This window comes from Zalophus californianus, chromosome 8 (assembly GCF_009762305.2).
Source record: "Zalophus californianus isolate mZalCal1 chromosome 8, mZalCal1.pri.v2, whole genome shotgun sequence".
NCBI lineage: Eukaryota > Metazoa > Chordata > Mammalia > Carnivora > Otariidae > Zalophus > Zalophus californianus.
The window spans coordinates 32,387,104-32,413,617 of record NC_045602.1 but is presented as its reverse complement, the minus strand read 5'-3'; the positions used below and the strand labels follow the sequence as shown (position 1 = coordinate 32,413,617).

Sequence of the window (26,514 nt, the reverse complement as noted above, 5' to 3'; positions counted from 1 at the left end):
AACCGTATCTGCCTGTTTTCCTGGGACAGTCTTGTCTTATATTCCTTACCATGATGGGATGATAAATTACATAGTTACTCTATGATGGGTTATCTTAATTAGAATTTTTCCTCTGGTTTACAACATTAAACAGAGGCTGCGTTGTGAAATGCTTCAGCTTGAGATAGAATTTAACACATAAAACATCTAAGCATAAGAGAAAACAATAGAACCAAAGAACAGAGCTGAAAACATGATAAATTAAAAACACCGTGGGGACTCCTACAATAGGAAGTTTAATCAGATTTGAAAGTTGGGATCTAGTATTTCTGAGAGCCAACACTAAAATTCAGACTGTTTAAATCTAGCTGACATTGGGGCGCCTGGGTGGCTCAGTCGTTAAGTATCTGCCTTTGGCTCAGGTCGTGATCCCGGGGTCCTGGGATCGAGCCCCTTGTTGGGCTCCCCGCTCCGCAGGAAGCCTGCTTCTCTCTCTCCCATTCCCCCTGCTTGTGTTCCCTCTCTCACTGTGTCTCTCTCTGTCAAATAAATAAATAAAATCTTTTAAAAATAAATCTAGCTGACATTTATATTAAATGCATGGCAATATGCAAGCTAAATGGAGATTGATAATTTTTTATAACCTTTTACTCAATAATTCCATCTCCTCTGTCTTTTATCCAGGTTCCTTTATGACTTGGATATTTAGAATTTTCACAAAATCCATAAAATATTTATGGTATCAGTGTCCAGTATTTTATGTTGTGTACTTTATTTGCTATCTCTGGAGAGATTCAGGCAGTTTAATTACCATCTGTTACAGGTACATTAGAAGAAGAAGAAAACTGTCTTCTTTTTTTCTTCAACCTTAAAGTAGTTTCTCTTGTGAGTAACCTTAATAAAATTATCCACAAGAGATGCACAGAGAATGATAAACAAGGCCTTCTGTTGTATAAATTGTGAGGGATCTGGGGAGAAACTGTCAGGAGAAACAAATAACCAAACTTTGTATTTCAATTCTTTTGCAGCAATTAAAACACCCAAACCTTGTGAACCTCATTGAGGTGTTCAGGAGAAAAAGGAAAATGCATTTAGTTTTTGAATACTGTGATCACACACTTTTAAATGAGCTGGAAAGAAACCCCAAAGGGTAAGTAATCTGGAAACTGAGGCTCTATGTGGCCATTCATTTCATTATATGTGGGATTAACTGTGGCAAATTTCAGATCTGAAACACACTCCTCTTTCTGCCAAGGTGCATCTGCTGGCTACCCCTCTCCCATCTTAGTTAGGATGTGCTCAGAGGGAAATAAATATTAACCTAGAGTAAAAATATTTAGGAAGACAAATCAACTGCAAATATAAATCACAGTGCATTTCAAGGCTAACTTATGTACAGGCAAAAATATTGCAGATTTGGTTCCAGATCACTGCAATAAAGCAAATATTGTAATAAAGTGAGTCAAATGAATTTTTTGGTTTCCTAGTACATGTAAAAGGTATGTTTACACTATATTGTAGTCTATTAAGTATATGACAGCATTATGTCTAAAAAACAATTGTACATACCTTAATTTTAAAATATCATATTGCTTTAAAAATACTATCACCTGAACTTTCAGCAAGTCATAATTGCTGATTGCAGATCAGCATAAAATATAATAATAATGAAAAAGTTTGAAATATGAGAATTACCAAACACAGAGACTCAGGTGAGCAAATGCTATCGGAAAAATGGCACAAGTAGACTTGCTCTACGTGGGGTTCCCACAAACTTCCAATTTGTAAAAAACACAATGTCTGTGAAACGTAAAGCAAAGCACAATAAAGTGAAGGGCAATAAAATGAGGTATGCCCTCTGAATTCAAGGAATGAACCATGGTTCAATATTAGAATTCATAAAATTCACTAACAGGTTAAAGGAGAAAAAAAATACATGTGGTTGATAAAATTTGCAAAGGCAGTTGATAATTCAAGGTCCTTTCCTGGTTATTAAAAAAAAAAAACCTTAGCAAACTAGGATTCAGATACCTCTGTAACACATGCGCGTGCACACACACACACACACACACACACACACACACACACACACACACCTCTTCAAATCAACAGCTAACTTTATCCTCCATGCTAGAGGAACCACAGTTAAAATGAGAAACAAGGAAGTCAGTTGTCACCACTATAATGTAACATTGTTCTGAGAGCTCTAGCCAATGTAAACAAATAGAATGTATAACTTTGGAAGCAAGATTAAATCATCTTTATCTGGATGATAATATTCTACGAAATCTAAGAGAATTGCCTAAAGAGTCATTATAACCAGTGGAATTCAGTATAATGACTACAGCCCTCCGAACTCCACACACAAAAATTAACAGCTCTTGTATCAGTCAGCACTCTAGAAAATCTAGTGGAGAGGATCTCATTCAAATACCAACAACAAAAAAGTTTAGAATTAAAGATAAAAAGAATTGTTCAGACTCTACATAAAGACAACTTACAAAACTTAACTGAGGTACATAAATGATTTTTTTTAAATGAACATATATTTCTGAATGGAAATATTCATTATTATAAAGATATTTCTCCCCCAATTTATTTATTTATTGCACAAAAATCTAATCAGAATGCCAATGGGATTTTATAACTTGAAAATCAAGTTATCTAAATCAAAGTTTTTTAAAAGAAGAAAAGGGACTTTAACTGCCAAATATTAAATCAATTAGTTTTAGAGATTCCCTTTGACAAAAAGTACCATAAACAAAACTAAAAAAGAAGTGGCAAGTTAGGTAATTTGTTTGGCAGATGAAGAATTAATATCATTTCATTTGCAGATTTTACAAATCAAATGTTTTGAAAGATTAACACCCAGTTAGAAAATATATTCATTTGGGGCGCCTGGGTGGCTCAGTCGTTAAGTGTCTGCCTTCGGCTCGGGTCATGATCCCAGGGTCCTGGGATCGAGCCCCACATCGGGCTCCCTGCTCAGTGGGAAGCCTGCTTCTCCCTATCCCTCTGCTTGTGTTCCCTCTCTCGCTGTGTCTCTCTCTGTCAAATAAATAAATACAGTCTTTTAAAAAAAAGAAAGAAAATATATTCATTCAAAAATACTTGAGTAGAATCCTACTGTTGTCCAGCTAGGTGCTAAGGATATAGCAGTAAACAGAACATACAAAAAAGTTGCCTAACTTTATATAACTTACATGCAATTCCTACATGAAAAAGCAAATCATGAAAAAGAGGGAGGAAATGACAAATACACCTCGGAGAATATGTTTATCCTCCCTATTAATCAGAAAAATTAAAAAATTTAAGGTATCATTTCTTGCCGATCAAATTGGCAAAGAATTTTGAAAAACCAAAATGCCTAGCATTGTTAAAGTTGGGAATCAGGCACCCTCATTCATAGCTGGAGAGAGTATATAATTAGAATGGAAATTTAGCAGTATGTATGAAAATTCTTTAAGTGGTTTTAATCCTTTGACTAAGACATTCCATTTAGAGAAATTTATAATAATCAGGTGCAAAAAGTTATACATAAGTGTTCAACACATCATTATTTACAACAACAAAAAATTGGGACTGACCTAATTTTCCAATAGTAAAGATTTGACTCAATGCACTTTGCTATATGCATATGATGGAACACTATGTATCCAACCCATTAAAAAGGAAGCTGTAGAATAATTCATGCCCTGGGGACATGTTCATGAAATGGTATGTGAAAAAAATGAAGTTAGAATGTTCAGTGTAATTGAAATTTATTTTGAATTTGTCCCAATATCCCAGCAAAAGCACATATTTTACTTTTACAATAAAAATTTAAAAACCAGTTTACATGATAAATTAATTCATAGTTCAACTTTATTATGAGTTAAATAAGATTTGTATTGGCTTAGAGGACAGATTGTTCAGCCATCCTGTAAGTTAATTTATAAATTAATGTACATTTTCATAAAGTTAGAAATGTAAACTTCATGTATTATTCAAGGCCCTGAAAATAAAACATACAATACATACAATACACATACCTGTTTAGTTGAACTAACCATCTTTCTCTTCTCTCTATGTACCATAAGCCTTCCTGCTTGTGGAACTTAGCTGGTAGTCTTCCTTTAACCTGGAATATTCTAACTTATTCCACTTTCCCTATCTCTACCAGGATCTTGACAATGGGAAATCCTAGGGGTACCTGGCTGGCTTAGGTGGAAGAGCGTGTGACTCTTGATCTGGGGGTTGTAAGTTTGAGCCCCATGTCGGGTGTAGAGATTACTTAAAAATCTTTAGGGGCACCTGGGTGGCTCAGTCGTTAAGCATCTGCTTTCGGCTCAGGTCATGATCCCGGGGTCCTGGGATCGAGCCCCTCGTTGGGCTCCCTGCTCTGCGGGAAGCCTGCTCCTCCCTCTCCCATTCCCCCTGCTTGTGTTCCCTCTCTCGCTGTGTCTCTGTCAAATAAACAAATAAATTCTTTAAAAAAATAAAATAAAATCTTTTAAAAATAAATAAAATGGGAAATCCTAGATATTCTCAACATCTCAGAGATTCCTCCACCTGGGTGGAATTGCTTCCCTCCTTTGCATAACCACAGAGTTTGATTTTTTTTAATTTTTATTGTTATGTTAATCACCATACATTACATCATTAGTTTTTAATGTAGTGTTCCATGATTCATTGTTTGTGCATAATACCCAGTGCTCCACGCAGAACGTGCCCTCTTTAATACCCATCACCAGGCTAACCCATCCTCCCACCTCCCTCCCCCACAGGGTTTGATTTTTATCCTTGTTATGGTACTTGGTACTTCTGCCTTATGTGTTTTTATGTGCATTCTCTCTCTTACTGGGTTGTATTTTGAGTGCAGAATTCATATCTAATTCATCTTAATAACTTCCTCAGTGTACAGCATTCTTTCATTCACTTCAGGAGTATTTTATTGAGTACTTCTGCTGGTGCAGAGGGTACAAAGATATAGTGGCACAATCCTGCCTTCAAGAAGCTTAAAATCGAATGAAGAGACATTCAGAGTAGCAGTTACAAATGGCAATGCTGATTGGGTTAATGTTGGTACAACTGCAACATCTGCCAGTCCCGGAGAATCAGGGAAGTATCTGCAGAGAAGGAAGGGTTTAGGCTGAGACTTTACAAAGGGAAGAGTTGGCCAGATGGACAGTCTTGGAGGAATGTGCAGAAAGAAGGAGCAAAGCATATACAGGCAACCTCTCATTCAGTATGTATTTAGCAACCACAAGGATATCTCTAAGTTTCTCGTTTTTTGTTTTTTTTTTTTTTTTTTTTAAGTAATCCCTATACCCAATATGGGGCTCATGACCCTGAGATCGAGTCTCACACTCTTCCAACTGAGCTAGCCAGGCATCCCCACAGGGATCACTGAACTACCTACTTTCCACTCTTTTAAGTCTTATAAGTGTATTTAGCAATGCCAGTGTATACACGTGCTTTGGGTCCACCCTGAGACTTGGATCTACATAGGGGAATGCAACTAGGAACAATGCAAAACACGCCAGTCTTTTTATGAAATGCTGGGTACTTCCACATAACAGTGATTAATTTAAAACATCCATCTACCTTCACTCCCTTCCTAAAACCTACTTAAATAACAGCCAAAAGAATGTAAAACCAGCGAATAGCAAACAGAGGTAAACAACCAGACCGCATACATACCAACCCTATTTGAGCCATTGTTTATTAGGGTAAATTCACAGTTTGGAGAATTAACTGGTGTGTGGATATGAGGCAATCAACAGAGGGGACATGTGGGATGAGCTGTGGGATGGTGAGCTGATGATCAAGAGACCCGAGTACTAACTTATATCATTAAGAAGAGCTGACTTCACACTAAGATGGTGAAAGTGTACTGCTTCCTCTGCCAAATGAAGCCTTTGATGTCCTCTACTTTTTGGATAGAGAAAACACTTGTTAGATCAATAGCTGCATCAATACTAAGTACTGAGACTGTTGGATTTGGTCAAGTAACTACACGTATGTGAGGCAGCTGAAATTGGCATCACCTGATTAAACTTAAAACAATCTATTCCCCTTTCTCTAAGACCCTTCTGTGTTCTACACTAAGTACAATGGGTAAGTTAATTGCTGTTGGGATAGAAATTGCCTCCCTGCCAGAGGAAGGATTTTCCTTCCCGTTGCACGATGTGTAACGGAATAATCCTGCCTTCAAGAAGCTTAGGATCTAATGAGGAATCTGAAATACAAAGGGATGGTTATAAGTGGTTATAGTGTTAGAAAACTATGAGCAGGTTTACAAAACGACAGCTGTCCACTCCCCTTCTGGCTGATAGGAACACATTATGCACATTCATGAGTCAGGCTTCAATTTCTTTTTTTTTTTTTTAACTTTAGCTTTATTGAGGTATAATTGACATATAAAAGGTTTGAATTTCTCAATTAACTGTTCATAGAAAATTTCCCATAAGACAGGGTGTGGTTTGTTGGAAAGATGGCCGTGAATCATGAGTAACAAGAAATACATTGGTGAGTGTTGCACAAGCATCATGTCCCAGATAATGGAGCGGGGAGATCCTTTCTTTGAAATGGCTTCCTGATTTCAGTGGGGATCACTGGATCCCTGGACGAGAGGCCAAGTGGTAGTTCTTCATTTCCAGAATTGTAACAGGCAACAGAGCCGTAGTGATGATCAAAATTAATTGACCATAGGTTCTCTTGAACCAAAATAGATGGGACGATCACTAAGGTTCTATTTTTCAATAAAAATTGGTGTAGAGGCTTGACTTGAGTCACCACAATAGCCAGTTCACAGAACCAGGGCCTGTGACTAAAGGGAAGATGGCTTTTCTTGAGGAATGCCCTACAAAAACATCACACATCTGTTCTTAATTCTTCCTCTTAACCTGCCCCCAAAGTAGTCTGTAGCCATTTACCAGGACAGTCGGGCACTGGGAAAAGAGAAATACCCTATCTTTCAGGAATTAATAGACAAGTCTCTGAGGGAAAACCAGTCACCAATGACCTTGAAAGCCCCTGCAGTCAGTTTGGAGGGGATGGGGAGCAGGAAGCAGTAAGTCTGGTGGTGAATGCAATCTTGACTCAAATCCATCTCCTGGTAGTCCTGGTAGGTCCACAGATCCATCCTTGAGATTATTTCCCCATTTCCTAGCTGGATAATTGAGACAGATACTCTAGCAGATGCAGAAAGAGCCAGCTGACTGGTCCACAGAGTGAACACTGTGGTAGGAAGAGCCCAGTAGAAGGGCTGGCATGCTGCTGCTTCTTGACCAAAATAGAAAACCGGAAGCCCACTGCACATTTGGGGAAGAGCACAGCTTGGCGCTGCCATTATGGACTTTGGGGAGGCACAGTTGGGAGGTAGATGAGTATGTTGCATATGAAAAATCCTCTCCAACACTCCTATCGCCTCAGATCTTTGGATCTCCTCCTCCTCATTTTACTAATGAATTTCTGGCGTTCAACTTCAATTGCCATAGGCAATCCTTTAGCCAGGTTTTAATCAACCAGTTTAGCAATCAGCATTCCTAGCTGCTCCAGGTCATCTGGTGAAACTGGAATCTCTACTAAGTGTGCCCGTATTGTTATAATCGGCCCAGTTGAAAATTCTGATTCTTCCCCTCTGGTCCTACATCAGTGAAATCCATGCTCACAGGCATTCCCCATTGTAAATTAGCAAGATCTTATAGTTCTTTTGCTGTGTAAACCTTTTCCTCTGTTTGACTTTGTAACAGGCCCTGTGGGATATGCTGAACTCTGACTTTAGTTAAGGTTTGGGCACCTCTCAAGGTCTGAGAAGAATTGGCATCCCCATGCAACACAGCTACCTCAAGTGAGAACATTAGAGGGTTCTCGTCAAGGCAAAACCAGCCTCATCATATGAGTTTGGGGGCTAGTTTGCCTGACACGGGCTGTTTGGTAGGAAGTTAGGGTGCTCTTAATTATATGAATACTCCTGAGTGCCACATTTCAATTCTTGAAGTATAGGTAGCTCTTTCTCAGTTAATTATAACTGAGAAATTAACTTCACGTAAGTTAAATCTATGTTGTCACTTAGCATCCTGCAGGATTATTCTCCGTGTTTGATTCTTCAGTCATTTCATGTTATTCCTATAGATCCATGAAGTGAGTCCTAAAGATACAAGTAATAACAGGTTCTTTTAGTGCAAGCACTGAAACTTCTGGTTTCCTAATTCCCTTGAATGAAGATATTAAAGCCTTATCCCTGTCCTTTATAAAAATTTCTCATGAAGTTAGAGCCAACCCGCCCCACTTTTTTTGTATTATTTATGTTTCCCGTATTATTCTGTCACACTCAGGCAAAGGCTTGCCTTGAATAGGCATTTTATTCCAGATGACCACAGGTGATGATTTAACAACTGTTGCATCTCGGTACCCATCTACCAGCTAGTCCAGTCACTAATGGTAATCAGGTTCTCCTGCCTTTAGACCCGATTAAATCAGATAGCCAATCCCCAAATTCCCAAGGCCTTGGTCTGTGGCCCACATCCACTTCTGGTAGCGTATTCTGAACTGGTCAGGGTTCAACAACAGAATTCACTCCAGCTGGTTTAAGCAGAAAGGGACTTATGACAGGGTGCTAGTTTATAAAATTTCCGAGAGTGCCAGAGAAACAAGCTTAGTTAAGTACCTACTAGATACCAGGTACCATCGAGGCCCCAGAGCCACAGTAGTGAATGAGACAAAGTCCCTGAATGGAAGGAAAGCACAGGGAGGGGAGGAGAATGAACAATAAACACAAAGACCTGGAAGCACAAACAAGCCGGGCATGCTCAGAGAATGGTGGAAACCACTGGGGCCAGGGTGAAGTATCTATGGGAATACGGGAGGAGGTTAACCGAAATGGTGGTGTGAAGGGGATGGCAGACCGGAGTCAAGATGGGCTTGTAGTCTCGGATAGCAAACGTTGACTGAGGACTCATTTAGTCTCAGGTACTGACAGTGAACTCAGGTTTTCCCCCTGTGAAGTTATATAAGGAATTAAAGCAAAGCTGTTGAGTCCTGATGTCCACAGCAGGACCCCTTTGAGTGACGGAGAGAGCCAGTCCCCCAGCAATCGAGTCGGCATTCCCCCCTCGTGACACCCTTCTTCAGTCTTGAGCTAGGATGTCTAGTTTTTGCTCTCAGGCCTTCACTATGCCTTGCAGTATTTGTCTCTGCCCTTACCCAGCCTATAATATTTAAACACCGAGTGTTAGCTGACTTCTTCTGAAGGTTTTATTTCACCTCAAAGCACTTTGAAACATTGCTGAATCCTGTTGCAATCCTCTTTCTGGAATGAGCCCTGTGCGAATCTGTCTTCTCTCCGATAACTATCTTCTTTTTGTAAGATCGGTGGTATGTGTTTGCCGCTGGTATTTTGTACATATGCTGTGTTGCCTATGATGGAACCTGCCTTCTCGGAGTCAGAGCTGTTCTGTTTCGAGCAGAGCCATGACCCATTCCCATGAGATGCCACGAAACAAACGTTCCTCTTCCACAGCAAGAGCTAAGGACTTTGCTACAGCATTCGTTCGTGCCTGGATCCATGTTATCAGCGCTAGAAACCTCAGTTCCACCAGTCTCTGAACCCTCGCCCCTATCTTGTTTCCCGATTCCAGGACTTGATTCCCCGTCCCTGCAGGGGCCCAGCATTCCGTGTCTACGTGTTTCTCTTGCAGGCCCTTGCAAGGCCTGATGTCCATTTCCCTTCCCTCCACCGCCACCTCTCTGACCAACATCACCAGATCTCACCTGCATTATTAAATCTGCCCCCTCATCAACCTCCCTGTCTCCACTCTGACCACAGAAATCCACTCTCCATATTACACCATTGGCCTTCTTGAGTCCTTTCAATGACTTTCCTTTAGGCTTAGAGTAAAATCCAAACTAATTACCCAGATCTCTAAGGCCCCTGGCAATTTGGCCCCTGACAGCCTCACCAACTTCTTCACTCATCTTTGACCACACTGGCCTCCTAATTGTTTCTCCTACCCTCCCTGTTCCTTCTCACCTCGGGGCCTCTTGCTGTTCTCTTGGGGCTCTTCTTTCTACAGGGTCTCCGGCCCATCCACTGACCTCACCTGATCTCAGACCCTCATCCTAAACCTATGGAGATATGAAAGCCCAGACTCTTAGGAGATAGTCTTCCTAATAAACTTACGTAACACTGTTCTATTTTTATACATGAGGAAAACTGCAGGCACAAATAACTTGCCTGGGCTTCTAAAACTTGGAAGTGGTGCAGATGGGATTTGAACCCTGCCTCATAGGGCTCAAAATGGCTGTACTGTTCTTCCTGTCTCTTATAAAAACCTTTAAGCAGTGTTGTCTCTGGCATGGCCCTAGGCAAAGAGGGGAGAAAGATCAGGTTATATCAGAATTCAGGGTAGGGGGCAACTGCGTGGCTCAGTCAGTTAAGAGTCTGCCTTCAGCTCAGGTCATGATCCCAGGGTCCTTGGATCAAGCCCCGCGTCGGGCTCCCTGCTCAGCGGGAAGCCTGCTTCTCCCTCTCCCACTCCCCCTGCTTGTGTTCCCTCTCTTGCTGTCTCTCTCTGTCAAAGAAATAAAAGAAAAACAACTTAAAAAAAAAAAAGAATTCAGTGCAGGAAATAGAGATGGCTCTAGACACTTCCAGCAGAATGGAATTTAACATTGAGAATTAGGGGCTTTCACAATATTAATAATACTTATTAGAAGAGTTGGAGTCAAAGGGCTGCCACCAGACCATGGATATCAAGAATGTGCCGTCATAATTGTGACCTGAAGTTAGAAAACTGCCCTGAGAAAAATACCTCCATGCATTTGTTGCTCTTTCTCGGCACGTACTGCAGCTTTGCATGGTGAGGTCTTGTAGCTGGTTCGATGCCTGAGTCATACAGAGGCTGTCCCATCCCTCTGTAAGGTCCACAACATCTGCAGGATGAGTTTAGTTTTTAAAAGTGATCTAAACATATGATTTAAATTTCCAAGTATGATAAAACATTAAGGCCAAGTAATGGGTATGTTTGGAATATTCGATCATTTTAAATTTTTTAATTAAAAAAGTCTTACAAGTAGACAGGAAAAGACATCTTGTGTCTCAGATTTTTGAAACTATGCAAACAGCCACCCCATCCCCACGAAGAGGGTTGAGAAACAAACAACACACGGATAAAAATATTTGCAGCACATATGCACACTCCAGTATATATTGAGTCTTCATGAATCAATTTTGTTTTATTTTTTTAAGAAGATTTTATTTATTTATTTGACAGAGAGAGAGACAGAGAGAGAGGGAACACAAGCAGGGGAAGTGGGAGAGGGAGAAGCAGGCTTCCCAAGGAACAGGGAGCCCAATGCGGGGCTCGATCCCATGACCGAAGCTGAAGGCAGTCACTTAACCAATTGAGCCACCCAGGCGCCTGTGAATCAATTTTAAAAAAGGTAAACAGGCCAGTCAAAAAAGACACAAAGGCCATTAACAGGAAATACTCAAAAGAAGACATGTAATGTCCAATAATCATGTGAAAACAAAAGTCACTAATAGTTAACGAAATGCCAATGAAAACCAAAATGAGCTATCTTTTTAGTTTAACCACATTTTGGCAAACATAACATTGGCAAAACTGGGTGTTGGCAAGACAATGAGGAGATAGGGACTTGAACGCACAGATGTTTGGTGGGCAATATGCATGGGACAGTGATGTGAGCCATGGAAAGACATCAACAGAAAGTTAAAGGGAATGTAATTGCTATAATTTATAGAGATGGTTACACAAAGTAGACTACTCCCAGACAAAATGTGAGTTGCCCAGATCCCCAATTCTGCAATGGAAAATACCTTCCAGTATTTCCAGGATCCTACAGGGACAAGAAGCATCCAGCCTCTCATTCTCATGGGACCTGTGTTCTCCCTGGCCTCCCCTGGCTGCTCACCTGCCTGCTCACCAGGTGTAAGAAACTGTTACACAATTACAGCATGTACTTGAGTGTGTTTACCACCGTAACTGCTGGAAGTCAGTCTTCAAGTATGCCTTTCCTCCTGCAAAACCAGGTTTTAGGTCTATCTGAAGGTCATGTCTGCAGGATCAAAATGTAACATGTGCCTACCATTGGTCCTAGAAGTCCCACTTCTAGAACTTGCCTTAAAAAAATAATTGCAGTGAGATGGATGATTACAGATATTCATTGAAATGTTTTTTCTAGGAATAAAATCGAGTCAACCTAATTGCTCACCAATGGGAACTAACTAAGTAAATTATGACACATCCATATAATGAGACCACGAAATAGATGTGAACGCATTAGTATTTGTACCTCTATGCATACAAGCTTCCTGAAAGAGGAGGGAGTAGTTGCAGAGAATGAAATGTGTGACTAGCCAGGTATGAGAAAGAGTTCTTCATGGATATACTTTTATATTTTTAAAATTTTGAGCCATATGAATGCATTTATTTAAAATTAAAGGGGCACCTGTGTGGCTCAGTCTGTTAAGCATCTGACTCTTGATTTCGGCTCAGATCATGATCTCAGGGTCATGAGATTGAGCCCCACATTGGGCTCTGCGCTGGGCATGGAGCTGCTTAAGAATCTCCCTCTCCCTCTCCCTCTACCCCTCCCCCAATCCTCCTCTCTCTCCCCCTCTCTAAAAAAAAAACAAAAACTAAAGTTAAAAAGTAAATGCAGAAGAAAAAAAAGTGAATGCAGAGAGAGGGAAAGAAACAAAGGTGCTGGAAGAGAAACCACTGTGCACTACAGCAATTAGTTTGGGGTAGCAAGTTTTGAGTCAACACTTTCTATTCCTTTACTTTGCGATACTGTTTGGATTGTTGTGACAAGCATATACCGTTGCTACAGATCTAAAATTTTCAAATGACAAAAGAAAATTATCTATAATGAAAACTACATAGTAAAGCAATTTTCATGAACACGTTCAAAAAGCTATCTCCAGCACACCTTTTGCACCATGTTTGTTGGCCACGGCAAGCCCTACCCACTCCCTTTCTGTTCCCAGCTCCCTCTCCTGACTCCCCCATCTTAGGAGTTTTCATTTCCTTTTTAATTTTCTTTCCCCCAGAGTTGCTGATGGAGTGATCAAAAGTGTATTATGGCAAACACTTCAAGCTCTTAATTTCTGTCATAAACATAACGTAAGTAACATTTTCCAACATATTTGTTAATTTCTTCTTTTCTTCTAAATAGCTCAGGGATCGCCTTAAAGAGCTAAAGATGGAAGGAAAGGAAGAAAGTCACAGAATATGGGAAATGTAATCCATGGCTTTTTTTTTTCAAATTTCCATTTGAATTCCATTCCAAATTTTTAATTCCTTATGAATTAAAAGCTTGTGTAAACTCAGTGTTCTTTTTGCCATCCTACTGGTGATTCCTGTGATCATTTTTAAACTGGGTTAAATAAGTTTGCTGGATAGCAGTGGTGTAACTCCCCATGGCACTTGATTTGGTTTTGTTTTTATGTTTTTTGAGTCTTTTATTCTTTAAGAGGCCCCCTTCCACTATCCCTTTAAAAAAAATTTTTAGCATTAGTTTTTTAGACCCATAGTTCTCAAACTTGAGCATGCATCAACCCCCCTGGAGGGCTTATTACGATACAGTCTTCTGGGCCCACCCCCAGAGTTTCTGATTCCATAGGTCCAGGGTAGGGCACCAAGAATTTGCATTTCTAACATTTGCCTGGTTAATACTGAAGCTGCTGATCCAAGAATCACACTTTGAATACTACCGTGTTCTAGAAATCATTGCGGCTGATTGCTTCCTGTGTGTCATTTAACTTGTTCTTTCACCTGTATTTCCGGTAAATTGGTATTTGTGTCTAGAAACTTGATCATTTCAGGTTTAGTTTTCCAGGCAAGAATATTTCATATGTAATGCTGTACATGTCTTCTTGTGTCAACATCATGAGGCTTATGTCAGCTTGTCCCACTTTTGATCATCTTGAAATAGATAAGTGGGTTTGGGAGCTTAGTTTGATCCTCTCCACTATGAGTTTCCTGGTCAACCTTTTTACTTGATGGCTTTAGCCTTCATTGATGATGATTGCCTAGATCCAGTATTTCATTAGGGTTAAAAGATGGTGATTTTTAAATTCTATTATTTCTTCTGCATTTATTAATTTGAATTCTATAGAGAAGAACCTACCCTCACAGGCTCTGGCTACTGTAAAATACAGTAAGATAAAGATGTGATTATTTCCCTTGTTTGTCAATACTCAGAGTGGTAAGTTGGTATCTTAGCAACCTCCAAGAATGAACAATGAAGGTTTTAGGGGAATGTAGGCATCATTACAAACTTATGGATCTTATATATTTGATGTGTTTCAATCCTTTGCAATGATAGTTCTCTCTGATGTTCAAATTACCCCATCTTGGGCCACTGGGAGCTTCCTTATTTTGGCCTCTGGGAACTTTTGCTATAATGACAGTTTTTAAAAAATAACTCTAGACCTTTTGAGTTGGTGCCTAGACAGAGGCAGTGCCTAGGCAAGGATACAGACTACCATATGATAAATTTTGATGCCAGCATGATGTCTATCATAGTCTAGAATTGCTGGAAAAGAATGCAAAATCATGGAAATAAATTTCAATACTTAGAGGAAACTTCCTTTAGTTTTAAGAAAGTCAATGAAGAGTTTGTTAGGATCAATCAAAAGCTTATATTTTCTATTAATAAAGTATTGAGTTGGGGCACCTGGGTGGCTCAGTCAGTTAAGCATCAGACTCTTGATCTCAGCTCAGGTCTTGATCTCAGGATTGTTAGTTCAGGCCCCGCACTGGGCTCCATGCTGGGTATGGAGCCTACTTAAAAAAAATAAAAATAAAAAATAAAGTATAGAGAAATATTGTTCACAAGAAACATAAGCCGGTTTTCATGATGCAAATGCTTTCAAATACTTCCTAAAGATGATGCTGAATTAAAACCACATCTCAGGGCACCTGGGTGGCTCATCGGTTAAGTGTCTGCCTTCGGCTCAGGTCGTGATCCCGGGGACCTGGGATCAAGTCCCACATCGGGCTCCCTGCTCAGCAGAGAGCCTGCTTCTCCCTCTCCCTCTGCTGCTCCCCCTGCTTGTGCTCACTCTCTCTTTCTCTGTCAAATAAATAAATAAAATCTTTAAAAAAACTAAAAAACTAAAAAGTAAATAAATAAAACCATGTCTCTGTTATTTTCTACCATGCTATCAGAGGTTTTAAAGTTTACCTAAGGTTCTTGTAGGAGTTTTATGGGTAATTAAAATGATTTTTTGAAAATTCTATTTACCATAAGTGTTTGTCCTTTATATAGTCAGACACTTTCCTGTGTCCTAGGTTATAAACTTGAATGCAACGTCTGGGCTGATTTATCTTTCTATCTCTTCAACACCTAGCATAGATCTTTTTATATAAAAGGTGCTCGCTCAATAAGTATTTATTGAATAACTTCATGAATGAATGAATGAATCAGTCAATCAACTTACCTACTGATTGTGACTTACTGTTCCCAGCAGACCCAAACATTATTATAGCTCAATGCAACTGCCATCATTTCTCTGCTCAGAACAACACGTTCTGTATCTTAAGTTTTAAAAATCTCCAATTGATAATCCATGACCTCTATTAAAAATGGATAATTTTTCAAACTTCCCTCCTCCAACATGGGAATTACTTCTGAATTCTGGTTATCTCATTTTCTTATGCTATGGTAAGTCTTTGTGTATTTTTTTATCTATTACTAAAATGCACGCAAAGAAAAAAATGTAGGTCATATGTAAGCTGTTACAGTACTACATCCAAAACCTTTATCCTCTCCTTATTTTTAAAGGAACCCTCATGATACTCTCAAAGAATAGAAAAGGCAATCTGACCCAATGGTGTTGCTGAAAATTCACAGCTTTCAACCTATGGAGACCATGACTACCTTATTATCTCCAGAGTGGTGATCCTAACCAAGACAAGGAAGGTTAAAGTTATAAGGGATTAAGGACTTATTAATAGAGATCACCTTGGAGCTCATTAGAAATGCAGAATCTCAGGCCCACCTTAGATCTACTGAATCAGAATCTGCATTTAACAAGGTCTCCAGGAGATTCATGTGCACATTAAATTTTGAAAAGCACTGGATTTAAGAAAGTACCTATTCATTTTGTTCTTTCTTATTCTCTAATATTGCTAGAATGAGTTAACTGAAGTGACCCATTTAGTATCATAATGAACTCGTGGATTTTTATATACCTCATATATTAGACAAAAAGAACTCCATCGCAAAATGACAAAACTGCAGTGACTTCCAAGATATGTGTATCAGGCTGCAACAATCCATCATCATCTCGTTTATACTAATGTTCTGGTTGTGAAGAAGGGGGTCCTTTTCCTCACTGCTGTATTAGTAATCATCTCTAAACCTCAAAGAGGACAACCTTCTCAGATAATAGAGAACGATTATTTAGGGGCGCCTTGCTGGCTCAGTTGGTGGAGCGTGCAACTCCTGATCTTGGGGTCATGAGTTTGAGCCCCCCACTAAGTGTAGAGATTACTTTAAAAATAAAATCTTTTTAAAAAAATAAGAAAACTATTATTTGATCAGGTATTACAAGAAGCAATTTGTGAAAGTTCTGGAGTTTCTTAAAGTTGAGGATCACGGTACCTCTTGTTGACTTGTGAGTCAGTAAAAATGAGATTACACATTAGCCACAATAACCCAATTTGAACAACATTTTCTAAACGCTGTGTATGCAACCTAAGTTATTTAAAAAAACAAACAAACAAAACCCTGCTTGTGTCACACCGACTTGCAGGTTTCTTGGTGTTTGGTGGAAAGCAAGCTGACTGCACAAGGCACTGCCGAGAGTGCACGGAGTGTGGCTTTGTGGCAGAGAAAGCGAATGTTGTATGATTAAGCAGCTTCTGTTCTCCGTGCTTGACTTCCTACTGTTCCAGGCATTTTTACTCTCTTTTGCTTTCTTCAATATCCTCTGCCTCTTCATTAGTAGCTTCTCTTACCTGCACCTACACCAGTAATTTTTCTGTTTCTTTGGGACACATCAGTACTTCATTTGTTGGTATTTTTTTTTTGGTTGGAAAATAAATTGCTAAAAATTTTGCATGGATTTGCATTAGGTCCAAAAATCATATTTAAGTAGACCAAAAGACAAGTGTCAGTGTAAGTCCATTTGCTTGATAAGGCCACACGTAGTCCAGAAATTTTAGAATTTGATGCAGACTCTTTTGAGGAATATAACCTATTCCTAGTAAATCACCAACTATTGTGACTAGGACTCAGAGTGTTCATCCAAGTTTCATAAATGTGTTGCTTAAAAGGTAGGACCTCAAAACTATGTTGGTTTATATTATAGCAATGTATTTTTTTAAAAAATTAGTATCAAAGGCCTTAGGACTCTAAAGAGACCTAGAAGTTTCTTTTGTTGGTCATACAAATTATGAGACAGTTGACAATAATTGAGACTAACTAGGAACAAGCTTCTGTTACCACTGCCATTTTTGTGACCTAAAATGAATTTAGGACTCAGCCTTTTCTCTTCCCAGATAGCTACCATAGAAGCAAAGAAAAATTACTTCAGAATTGTCAGTGTGGCAGGAATATATACAGGGACTGACAGCACATCAGAGGAAGGAGGCAAAAGGAGTGGATTACTGTGACAGTCAATCCAGAGACCCTGTCAGTGGCCACCTGCAGTCACAAGATTGTGGCAGGAATGAAATAATTCACGTGCAAGGACTTGAGAAGGACAGAGCTCTAGAGGAGGGCTGAGCTGCAGAAGAAGAACATCAGTTTTATCTGTTTGCTTGTCTGGGAGGAAGGACTGGAAAGATAAAATGCTGAAGAATAGGGCCTGAGCTGTGTTCTTGGAGGGCTTCCACACCATGGAGCAGTCATTTCTGGAAGAACAAGGAGTGAGGCTCATGCAGCCTGCCTGCCTCCTTACCCGTGTGGCCCTCGCATGTCCAGCAAGAAGTATGTGCTCCATTCAGGGTCTTTACAGTGATGCAGCAAGTTGTAAGGTCTCTGCCTACAGAGGAATAACAACAGGAGCCTCTGTGAGGGGAGAACGCCTCATGGAGGTGTGTACTGCTCTCCCAGGACGGACCCCGGCAGACAGCGCTGTGTGGTCATATCCCAGGAGAGCTGCTAATCCTCCCAGGTTAGCTCACTGATGAGGAAGAGTGGCAGTGGTCCTCGTCCCCTGATGCTGAAGGCTCAGCGTCTCTTGAGAAGTAGGTGACCGTACCTCCCAGCTTACCCAGGACAGTTGTGGTTTGGTCCTGTTTTCCTGGCGTAATTACTAATAGCACTCCTTTCATACATCCCAATTAGGGCAATAAATAATATGGTCACTCCAGTTACAAGCCAACTTTCAAGCAGATTTTTTTTGGTTATCATTCAAATGTTTTTCCAGTTTCTCAAATCTGCAATACTTATTCAACATGAATTGAGATTCTTGGGCGGCAGTTCTTATCAGAGATACATTGAGTCTAATCTCATCTAGGGCTTTACCTCTTGCAGTTTAAGTAGAGACCAGTAAAATGTGGAAGAAATAATTGTATGACACGACCTTCTCAAAAAAAAAAGTTTTCTTATCCAACAATTATAATTTCAATTTCTTTGCTTATATGGCAGCATTTTGATTTTTCTTCTTTTGGTGTGATAAGATTTATGAGTGAAAATTTGCCAATTAAAGTTCTTTTAGAAAAATGAAGGAAAAGCATATTTGTTTTTACCTCATAAGCTATGTTTACCATCTAAATTAATGTTTAATGTTTATTATGCTTTGTCATTTTGATGACTCAGAAATAATCAAATATTGTCTTACAGTGTATTCACAGAGATGTAAAACCTGAAAATATTTTAATAACTAAGCAAGGAATAATCAAGATCTGTGACTTTGGGTTTGCACGAATTCTGAGTAAGTAGCAATTTTTCACTTATCCAGTTCAGATGATTATGAAATGATAAAACTCTTACTTTAGATAGTGAACGGATGCTAAGTGTGACAGATATTATGATTATTCAAAGAGGAAAAGTTTACTTTTACCTTTTAGCCAGTACCTTAGTGTGCACTGCAACTCTGCTCCACTCCACTCCAATTTATTGGATGTCATATTTATGTGCTTTGCCTCGTAGAGGAAAAGAGTTATAAGATGCATTTCTGCTCTCCATGCACTTACAATCTGAAGTAAAAGAATAATACAAGATGGTTTGCAGGGAAGTACCAAAGCGAGGGTGCAGATGGTTCCCCGGAGGGAGACATTACTGTGCCCCAGAGAGGTTGGGAAAATCCCGTGGGGTTGGTAAGACTAGAAGAGTAAACAAAATTAAGGAGAGGCTTCAGAGACAGTGCTAAGAAAAAGGAAGTCATCCCAGACAGGGGGAATCAAAGGGAAAGGGGAACAGATCATGATTTCTCCCTGAATCTAGAACTGTGCGGCAGGCCACAACACGCATTAGCAACAACTCACTGCAAGGTGGGTGTGCACACAACCAGTTTCCTGGTAGGACAGACGCAAGTAGCTTCACAGTGCACCTGGAAGTTGGTTTCAACTTGAAGTTCCACTACAGAAATCCTCATTCCTGCCCCCCTCTGTGTGGGATGAGACTGATGTTAACTAAGCCAAGGGACCCCTGGGAGTTGAATTGCCTCTCCAAGCGCACAGCGGAAGTATTTGGGCAGTTGGTGCCTCGCTGCCACAACAGTGAGGAGTATTGTGGCCTCGGAGTTACTGTAGCTTGCCCGAATGCCTGACCTGCTCCCAGGAGTAGGTCACATGTCACGGAAATGTGACACCCCCCTACCCCAATCTGACTGACGCTTTTGCAGTTCCAGGAGCCGCCTACACCGATTATGTGGCGACACGATGGTACCGAGCTCCTGAACTTCTTGTGGGAGATACACAGTACGGTTCTTCCGTAGATGTGTGGGCCACTGGTTGTGTTTCTGCAGAGCTTCTGACAGGCCAGCCACTCTGGCCTGGAAAATCAGATGTGGACCAGCTTTATCTGATCATCAGAACGCTGGGTAGGATTTGCGTTTTATGGCTTCCAGAGTTGCTCAATTGTTACAGCGATAGGACATCACTGTAATGATGTAACACAAGAGCTTTGTAGCTTCTCCGAACTGCTACTCGGTTGCCTGTGCTGGGTTGTCACCAAAGTCCAACTATTTTCTCCATGTGGAGCCATAACTCTGCTAAGTGAGGAGCTCTCAGGTGCCTTTCCAAGTCAAGTCAATTAGCCTTGGATAAACTATCCACTTACTTTCCCTGTCAGGCTAAGATAGGAACAAGGATATGAGTCATCTGCACAGAGCAGACTCTAAGAGATATTTGATCAAATGTCATTTCTGCCCACTGCAAAGGAGGGATTTCCCCCCTTTACTCTAGAGCAGGGGTCAGCCGACTTTTCTAAAAGGGCCTGATGATAAATATTTTAGGTTTTGTGGGCTATACTGTCTCCGTTGCAACTCCTCAACTGTGCTCCTTCATACAGCACTTGAGAATTTACAAATTACTTTCACACACATCATCTCTTGCAGTCTTAAGAAAAACCCTTTAAGGACAGTATAACATTTTTAATCGTGCCTATGTTACAAATGGGGAAACTAAGGCTCAGGGAGCTTCCATGATTGGCCTGAAGTCCTACAACAGTTAATGCAGAGCAGGAATGGGACTCAGGGGGCCTCTGTCATAAGCGTCCACCATGTGTCAGCATCCGTGGCGGTTGGAAGAGGACGCGACCCAGAAGGTCGGCTATAGCTTTACACGAAGCAGCATGGACACAAGGAAAGTGACACGTCTACACACCCAGTGGGTGTTTATTAATTCCTGCCCCTGGCCTGTCCCGGCAGCCTGGCTGCTGGGCGATGGAAGCACTGCTGTGTGGTCTGATGCGGGTCCCTGTTTGGTTCCAACGCATTCTTCTGGAGAATTCTACAGCATGAAAAATGTAGGGGTTGAGGAGCACCACAGGCCACATGTTAAGTATGTATTGTTTGATTTCTCAGAAGGACTGTGGAAATTTACATGCAGCAGACATGAGACAGACCTGAGGGTGAATCCTGCATCTGTCTCTTAATCACCATGCAACTTTAGACAGGTTATTGAACTTCTGAGCCTCATTTTGCTCATTAAAAATAGCAACTACTGTGAGAGAGTTATGAGATCACATGTGTAAAGCCCTCAGCAAGGTTTTCTGACCTCCGCATTTGGCAGGGGTGCTGAGTGGCAGACCGAGCCACCTGTGGTAAAGAGAGTTGCATGGGAGGCCTGCCCTGCCCTGAGGAGGCATGTTTTTGCATCGACTTGCTCCTCTTGAATCGGGAAGGAATGATCAGGCTCAGTATTTCTTGTGTATCTGGACCTCAGAAGTTAACCATTTAAACACTTTTATTTTTATCAAATTTGTCATGAGTTACATGGTTTGTATTTTGCAGGAAAACTAATCCTAAGACATCAATCTATCTTCAAAAGTAACCAGTTTTTCCATGGCATCAGTATTCCTGAGCCAGAAGACATGGTAAACTGCTCAATCTTGGACGTTTTATTATTTGTGTTGCAACTTTCTTTAAAGGGGTATTTTTCACAATATCTGTACTTTTGGCTCCTGTTTTCTTTCTGGCACACTGACACAGATCAAAGAAGTTATATAAAACAGCATAAATTAACCAAGAGAATTCTTTAAAAGTCTACTTGCCCTATCTAGTCAAAGATTAACTTAATGTTAAATTTGAAGCGAAACTATATTTAGTTCCTTACATAAATACCTTGATCCTTTTAGTCAAAACGCTCAGCAACTTTCCCTGAAATAATTATCTATTGTTAAACAGTACTTACTGTAGTCCTCTCTATTTTTTCAGTTTGTAAAACAAAGCCCAAGTCCATAAAAACCGTTTCTTCACAGCGGATATTTTCACGTGGAAAGTCATTCTACAAAATGACCCTCATTGTATCCAAATCAAAACTCCAGACCACACTGATCATTGCTATGCTCTTGCTGTGGTCTTTGCCTTTCTTTGGGAATGTGTCCATGACTACTTGCCATCTTAGTCTCTACAGACCTTGATCTCCTGTCTGTGTCACCTAAGCATGGGCTATGATTTTTAAAGCTCCAGGTGGTCTGAATTCTGCCTATAGAATGAAAGGACCTTCAGAAGAGGTGTGTGCTGTGTGTTGGTACGAGAGTGGAGCAGGGATGGGGAAGTCTGTAAAGCCACATCATGATTTATGGCTGTGGGAACAAGCCGAGGTTTGAACAATCCTGACTATTTCTAGACACCTTGTTCATTTTAAATTCGGTATTTCATGTAATACCTTGATATATTATATTAGATTTCTTTCTTTTATATTTGTTAAAGCTTTTTTTAAAAGGTTTATTTATTTGAGAGAGAGGGGGCACGAATGAGTGAGTGGGAGGGTTGCAGAGAGGGAGGGAGAGAGAAACTTCAGCAGACTTCCATGCTGATCATGGATCCCAACCCAGGGCTCCATCCCAGGACCCTGAGATCATGACCTGAGCTGAAACCAAGAGTCAGCCACTTAACCAATTGCACTGCCCAGACGCCCCTATATTTGTTAAAGCTTTAACAAATATAACAAAAGGTTAACATTGAATTAACAAGGCTAGAGGTTGAATTACAAAAGAATATTTATGTAACAGTTTAGTTTAAATACAAATTCACAAGTACCTGGTGCCTAGTTAAAGGAGACTATTACCTAGGCACCTGGGTGGCTCAGTTGGTTGAGCGTCTAACTCTATCTCGGCCCAGGTCTTGATCTCAGGGTTGCGAGTTCAGGCCCTGCGTTGGGCTCCACGCTGGGGGAACAGCCCACTTAAAAAAAAAAGAAAAGAAAAGTTTAAAAAAAAACTTAAAAAAAAATAAAGGAGACTCTTACCATTATCTTTGGAGCTTCCCCTTCCCTATGTGCTCCTCCCTTGATCCCATTCTCTTCCTTCCCTACTATTCTGAATCATTCTCTTGCTTTCTGTAGTGCTCATACACATGTAGTTCAACACATTTTCATTAATGCTCAAAGCATCCCCATAAGTAAATCCGCACAGATATGAAAGTACTGTTGTAGGGACACCTGGGTGGCTCAGTCATTAAGCATCTGCCTTCAGCTCAGGTCATGATCCCAGGGTCCTGGGATTGAGTCCCACATCGGGCTCTCTGCTCAGCGGGGAGCCTGCTTCTCCCTCTGCCTCTGCCTGCAGCTCCCCCTGCTAGTGTGCGTGTGCTCTCCCTTTCTGTCAAATACATAAAATCTTTGAAAAATAAAATAATGTTGTAGGATTTCAGGGATATTTGGAACTCATATTCACCAAGCATCAATTGCAAGACATTGTGAAATTAAGAAAATAATTCCAGTTTTTGTCTTTTAAACCTTTATACTATAGTGTAAAATTATATAAAAATAGGACTTTAAAAAAGTCCTTAAAAGGAATTATCTAACCTACTAGGGGAAGTCTTTCTCCAAAGTGTTCTTATTTCTAATATATTCAAAATAAACATAACTTTGTTGTTATGTAACATTGAAATTCTTTATTTTGTTTTCTAGGAAACTCTTGAAGAAAAGTTCTCGGATGTTCATCCCATGTCTTTGAATTTCATGAAGGTACTTAAGGATTAATTATAACCATTATTGACAGCAAATTGTAATAATTGAAGCTGGAAACTCTGGGAGGGATTGACAGTAGGGCAAATAATGCCAAGTAGTCATTCAACATAATAAGGAACTGTAAAATAATTATGGTTAAAGAACATCAGTAGTTGAAGCAGTAATCTTTCTAACATATCCATTAAAACTAGTCAAAGACAGAAGAGTATAATTAGCATTTGCTGTGACAAACACCATTACTTCTTTTGCCTTTATTAGGAAATTTGACTGTTAAGTCAGTATATTGAGACTATGGAAATTTATGAGGATGAATGTTTGAAGGTCTAGAACTGTACTGTCCAATATGGTAGTCACTAGCTACATATTACTATTGAACACTTGAAATATGGCTAATTTGAATGAAGATGTACTAGATTTCTATGAAAATTACTATAGAAAAGACTATTAAATATTTCACTAAGAAGTTCTAGGATATTAATTACATGTTGAACTGATAATGTTTTAGATACATTGGGTTAAATAAAATTTAAAATCTTTTTTTTTAAATTAGTAGACCAGGCAAACTCAGAGACATGCAGACACCAGATATAGCTCTTTCACTAGGCCCAAAAGAAATAGTCAAAGGACAAATTCTAATAAAAAGCAGAAGAAATTCACCTATGACTAGTCTGTCATTTATGCTTGACCAACTGACCCATGCTAGAAGATGTGACTCTTACCTCCACTGTGGATACTGAAAGTTCTTAGTGGGATACGGATGGAGATATCAGTAAAGGTATCTATCTTTAGCAACCAATTAAGTTCTAGCTATAGCAGTGGTTTCCATAGTATTCACCAGAATGACTACTCATCAGAATGAGCTTTTTTAAAAAATATACATTCCAGTATCTAACCTCAGCGTTACAGAAGCAAAATCTCTCTGTATAGGACCTTGGAATTTGTATCTCTAAACATCCCTCTAGGTGCTCATGGTACACAGCCGAGCTCAGAAGTCATCTGATCTAGAAGGCAGAGCCACCTGGTTGACCTAGAGTCGGATTGCGTAGACCTGCCATTGTGCTAATGATGGTCACTGCCAAGGTGCTATCCAAGGTGCTGGATTCCTTTGGTCTGTGTCCTCCTGAAAGCCTGACACCTCTGTGCCCTCAGACCGCACTTCCCAGTGCTTCACTGGCCCTCTGCTGCCTTCTCTCTGTCTCCCTGCTCTGACCTACCTTAACCCAGCACCTGCAGGCTCTGTCCTAGAACTCCAGTTTCCCAACCTTGCTCTGGACAGGTTCTGACCCATCTGCAATTTAGCAAGGCCTCCTGCGGGGAGGGTATCTGTCAAGCACCACAAACTCAACCCATCCTCACGTGTAGGCCGAGCCTTCTGCTAGTTATTCCTCTAACTAACGAGAGAGAAAACTTCCTGGAAGGCAACTCCAGGGCAGAAAACTCCAAGTTTTGGACAAACTCCCTGTCCTCAGCTCCAAAGATGAAGTGCCCTGTTTGCCTGCCCAGTTCTGGATGAAGCCTAGCTTTGTCACGCAACCATTTGATTTATACCTGTAATGTCTGACCTGAGACCCAAGGATTCTCTAAGTGCATCAAGGATTGTGCTGTTCCGTGGGTCACACCCTTTTTCCTAGACTTCTGCCCCAGGCTAGATGAAGGAAGGCTTTCTTTCACTAATTGCAATTGAGACATCTTTAATAACAAATAAAAACCAGCTACTATAATAGGTAGTCATCCCATGGGACTAGGCCATCATCTATGCAGGCACCTGCTCAAATGCATGAAGTGCCAGCCAATGACAGTGCCAAAGTCAGTAGTGGCATGGAGTAGCCAATCAACAGCAGAGCTTGTGTGTTTCTCCTCATTTGGTTTTAATTGAGACAACAGACACAGTATTATTTTTTTCTCAGTTGCTTTCATAGCCATAACATCCTATCACTGTATTAGTTTAATCTGGCCAAAGAAGAAGTCTGTAGGCTCTTGGAAATATTTTTAAGGCTTTTCTATGAAATCTGAAGTTTCAAGAAAAGGATCCTAACATGTACTTTGCAGTTCCAATTTCTTGTCCCTCATCATAAAAACCTTTCCTGGGTTGGGATCACTCTGATCAGGGAATACCTCTGAGAATTCATCAGCCTCTTGGTGTATAGAAAGGTATTAATCCAGGCAGTCAACAACTCAGAAGCCTCAACTCCACCCAATTCATCTCACTTCTCCTAGAACTAACAAAATAGGATATTGTTCTAGCCCAGGCCCCATGGAACAGCTCAGCATTAGCAGCTTATTCTTAGAATCTAAAAATGTTCTTTAAACTAAAAACCCATAGGTATTTAGTAGACCAGATTTCAATAGATTGAAAGCCCATTAAAGAAAGTGAATGAATTCAACATATGATTGGAAATAAAACTGATAGGACTTCATTATGATTCAGATCTGGGGAGTGAGTAGAGGAGGGTGGCAACCATGAGATATCTGTACCAGTTTCCTAGAGCTGTTGTAACAAAGTACCACAAACTGGGTGACTGCAAGCAACAGAAATTTATTCTCACAATTCTGAAGACTAGAAGACTCAAATCAAGATGTTGACAGGGCCATGCTCTCTCTGAAGCTTTTAGGGTGGATCCTTCCTGGCCTCTACCAGAAACTAGCCCCAGACATTCTTGAGTTTATGACAGCAGAACTCCAGTTTCTGTCTCTGTCTTCTGGGTGTTTTCTCGGTGTCTGTCTTTGTAGTGTCTTCCCTCTTGTAAGAACACCATCCCATTGGATTAGGGCCCACCCTATTCCAGTATGACCTCATCTTAACCATTTACATTTGCAAAGACCCTATTTCCAAATAAGATCACATGATGAGGTATTGGGGGTTAGGATTTCAACATAGTCAATCCATAACAGTGCCCTTGAGACAAATGAGAACTGTTAAATAGGCTGCTGT

At 40.3% G+C, this 26,514-nt stretch overlaps 1 protein-coding gene across 3 annotated transcripts in view; it reads left to right on the top strand.

Annotated features, from left to right (window-relative positions):
- The window catches only part of CDKL4 (cyclin dependent kinase like 4), a 53,011-nt gene that overhangs the window by 17,482 nt on the left and 9,015 nt on the right, over positions 1 to 26,514 (top strand). For all 3 annotated transcript variants that reach the window (XM_027624155.2, XM_027624154.2, XM_027624156.2), the window contains 6 exons: positions 1,008 to 1,129; positions 13,040 to 13,112; positions 18,787 to 18,877; positions 19,790 to 19,987; positions 21,401 to 21,483; positions 23,523 to 23,579. In XM_027624155.2, coding sequence (XP_027479956.1) covers positions 1,008 to 1,129; positions 13,040 to 13,112; positions 18,787 to 18,877; positions 19,790 to 19,987; positions 21,401 to 21,483; positions 23,523 to 23,579 — 624 coding nt within the window. The remainder of the gene's footprint in view (positions 1 to 1,007; positions 1,130 to 13,039; positions 13,113 to 18,786; positions 18,878 to 19,789; positions 19,988 to 21,400; positions 21,484 to 23,522; positions 23,580 to 26,514) is intronic.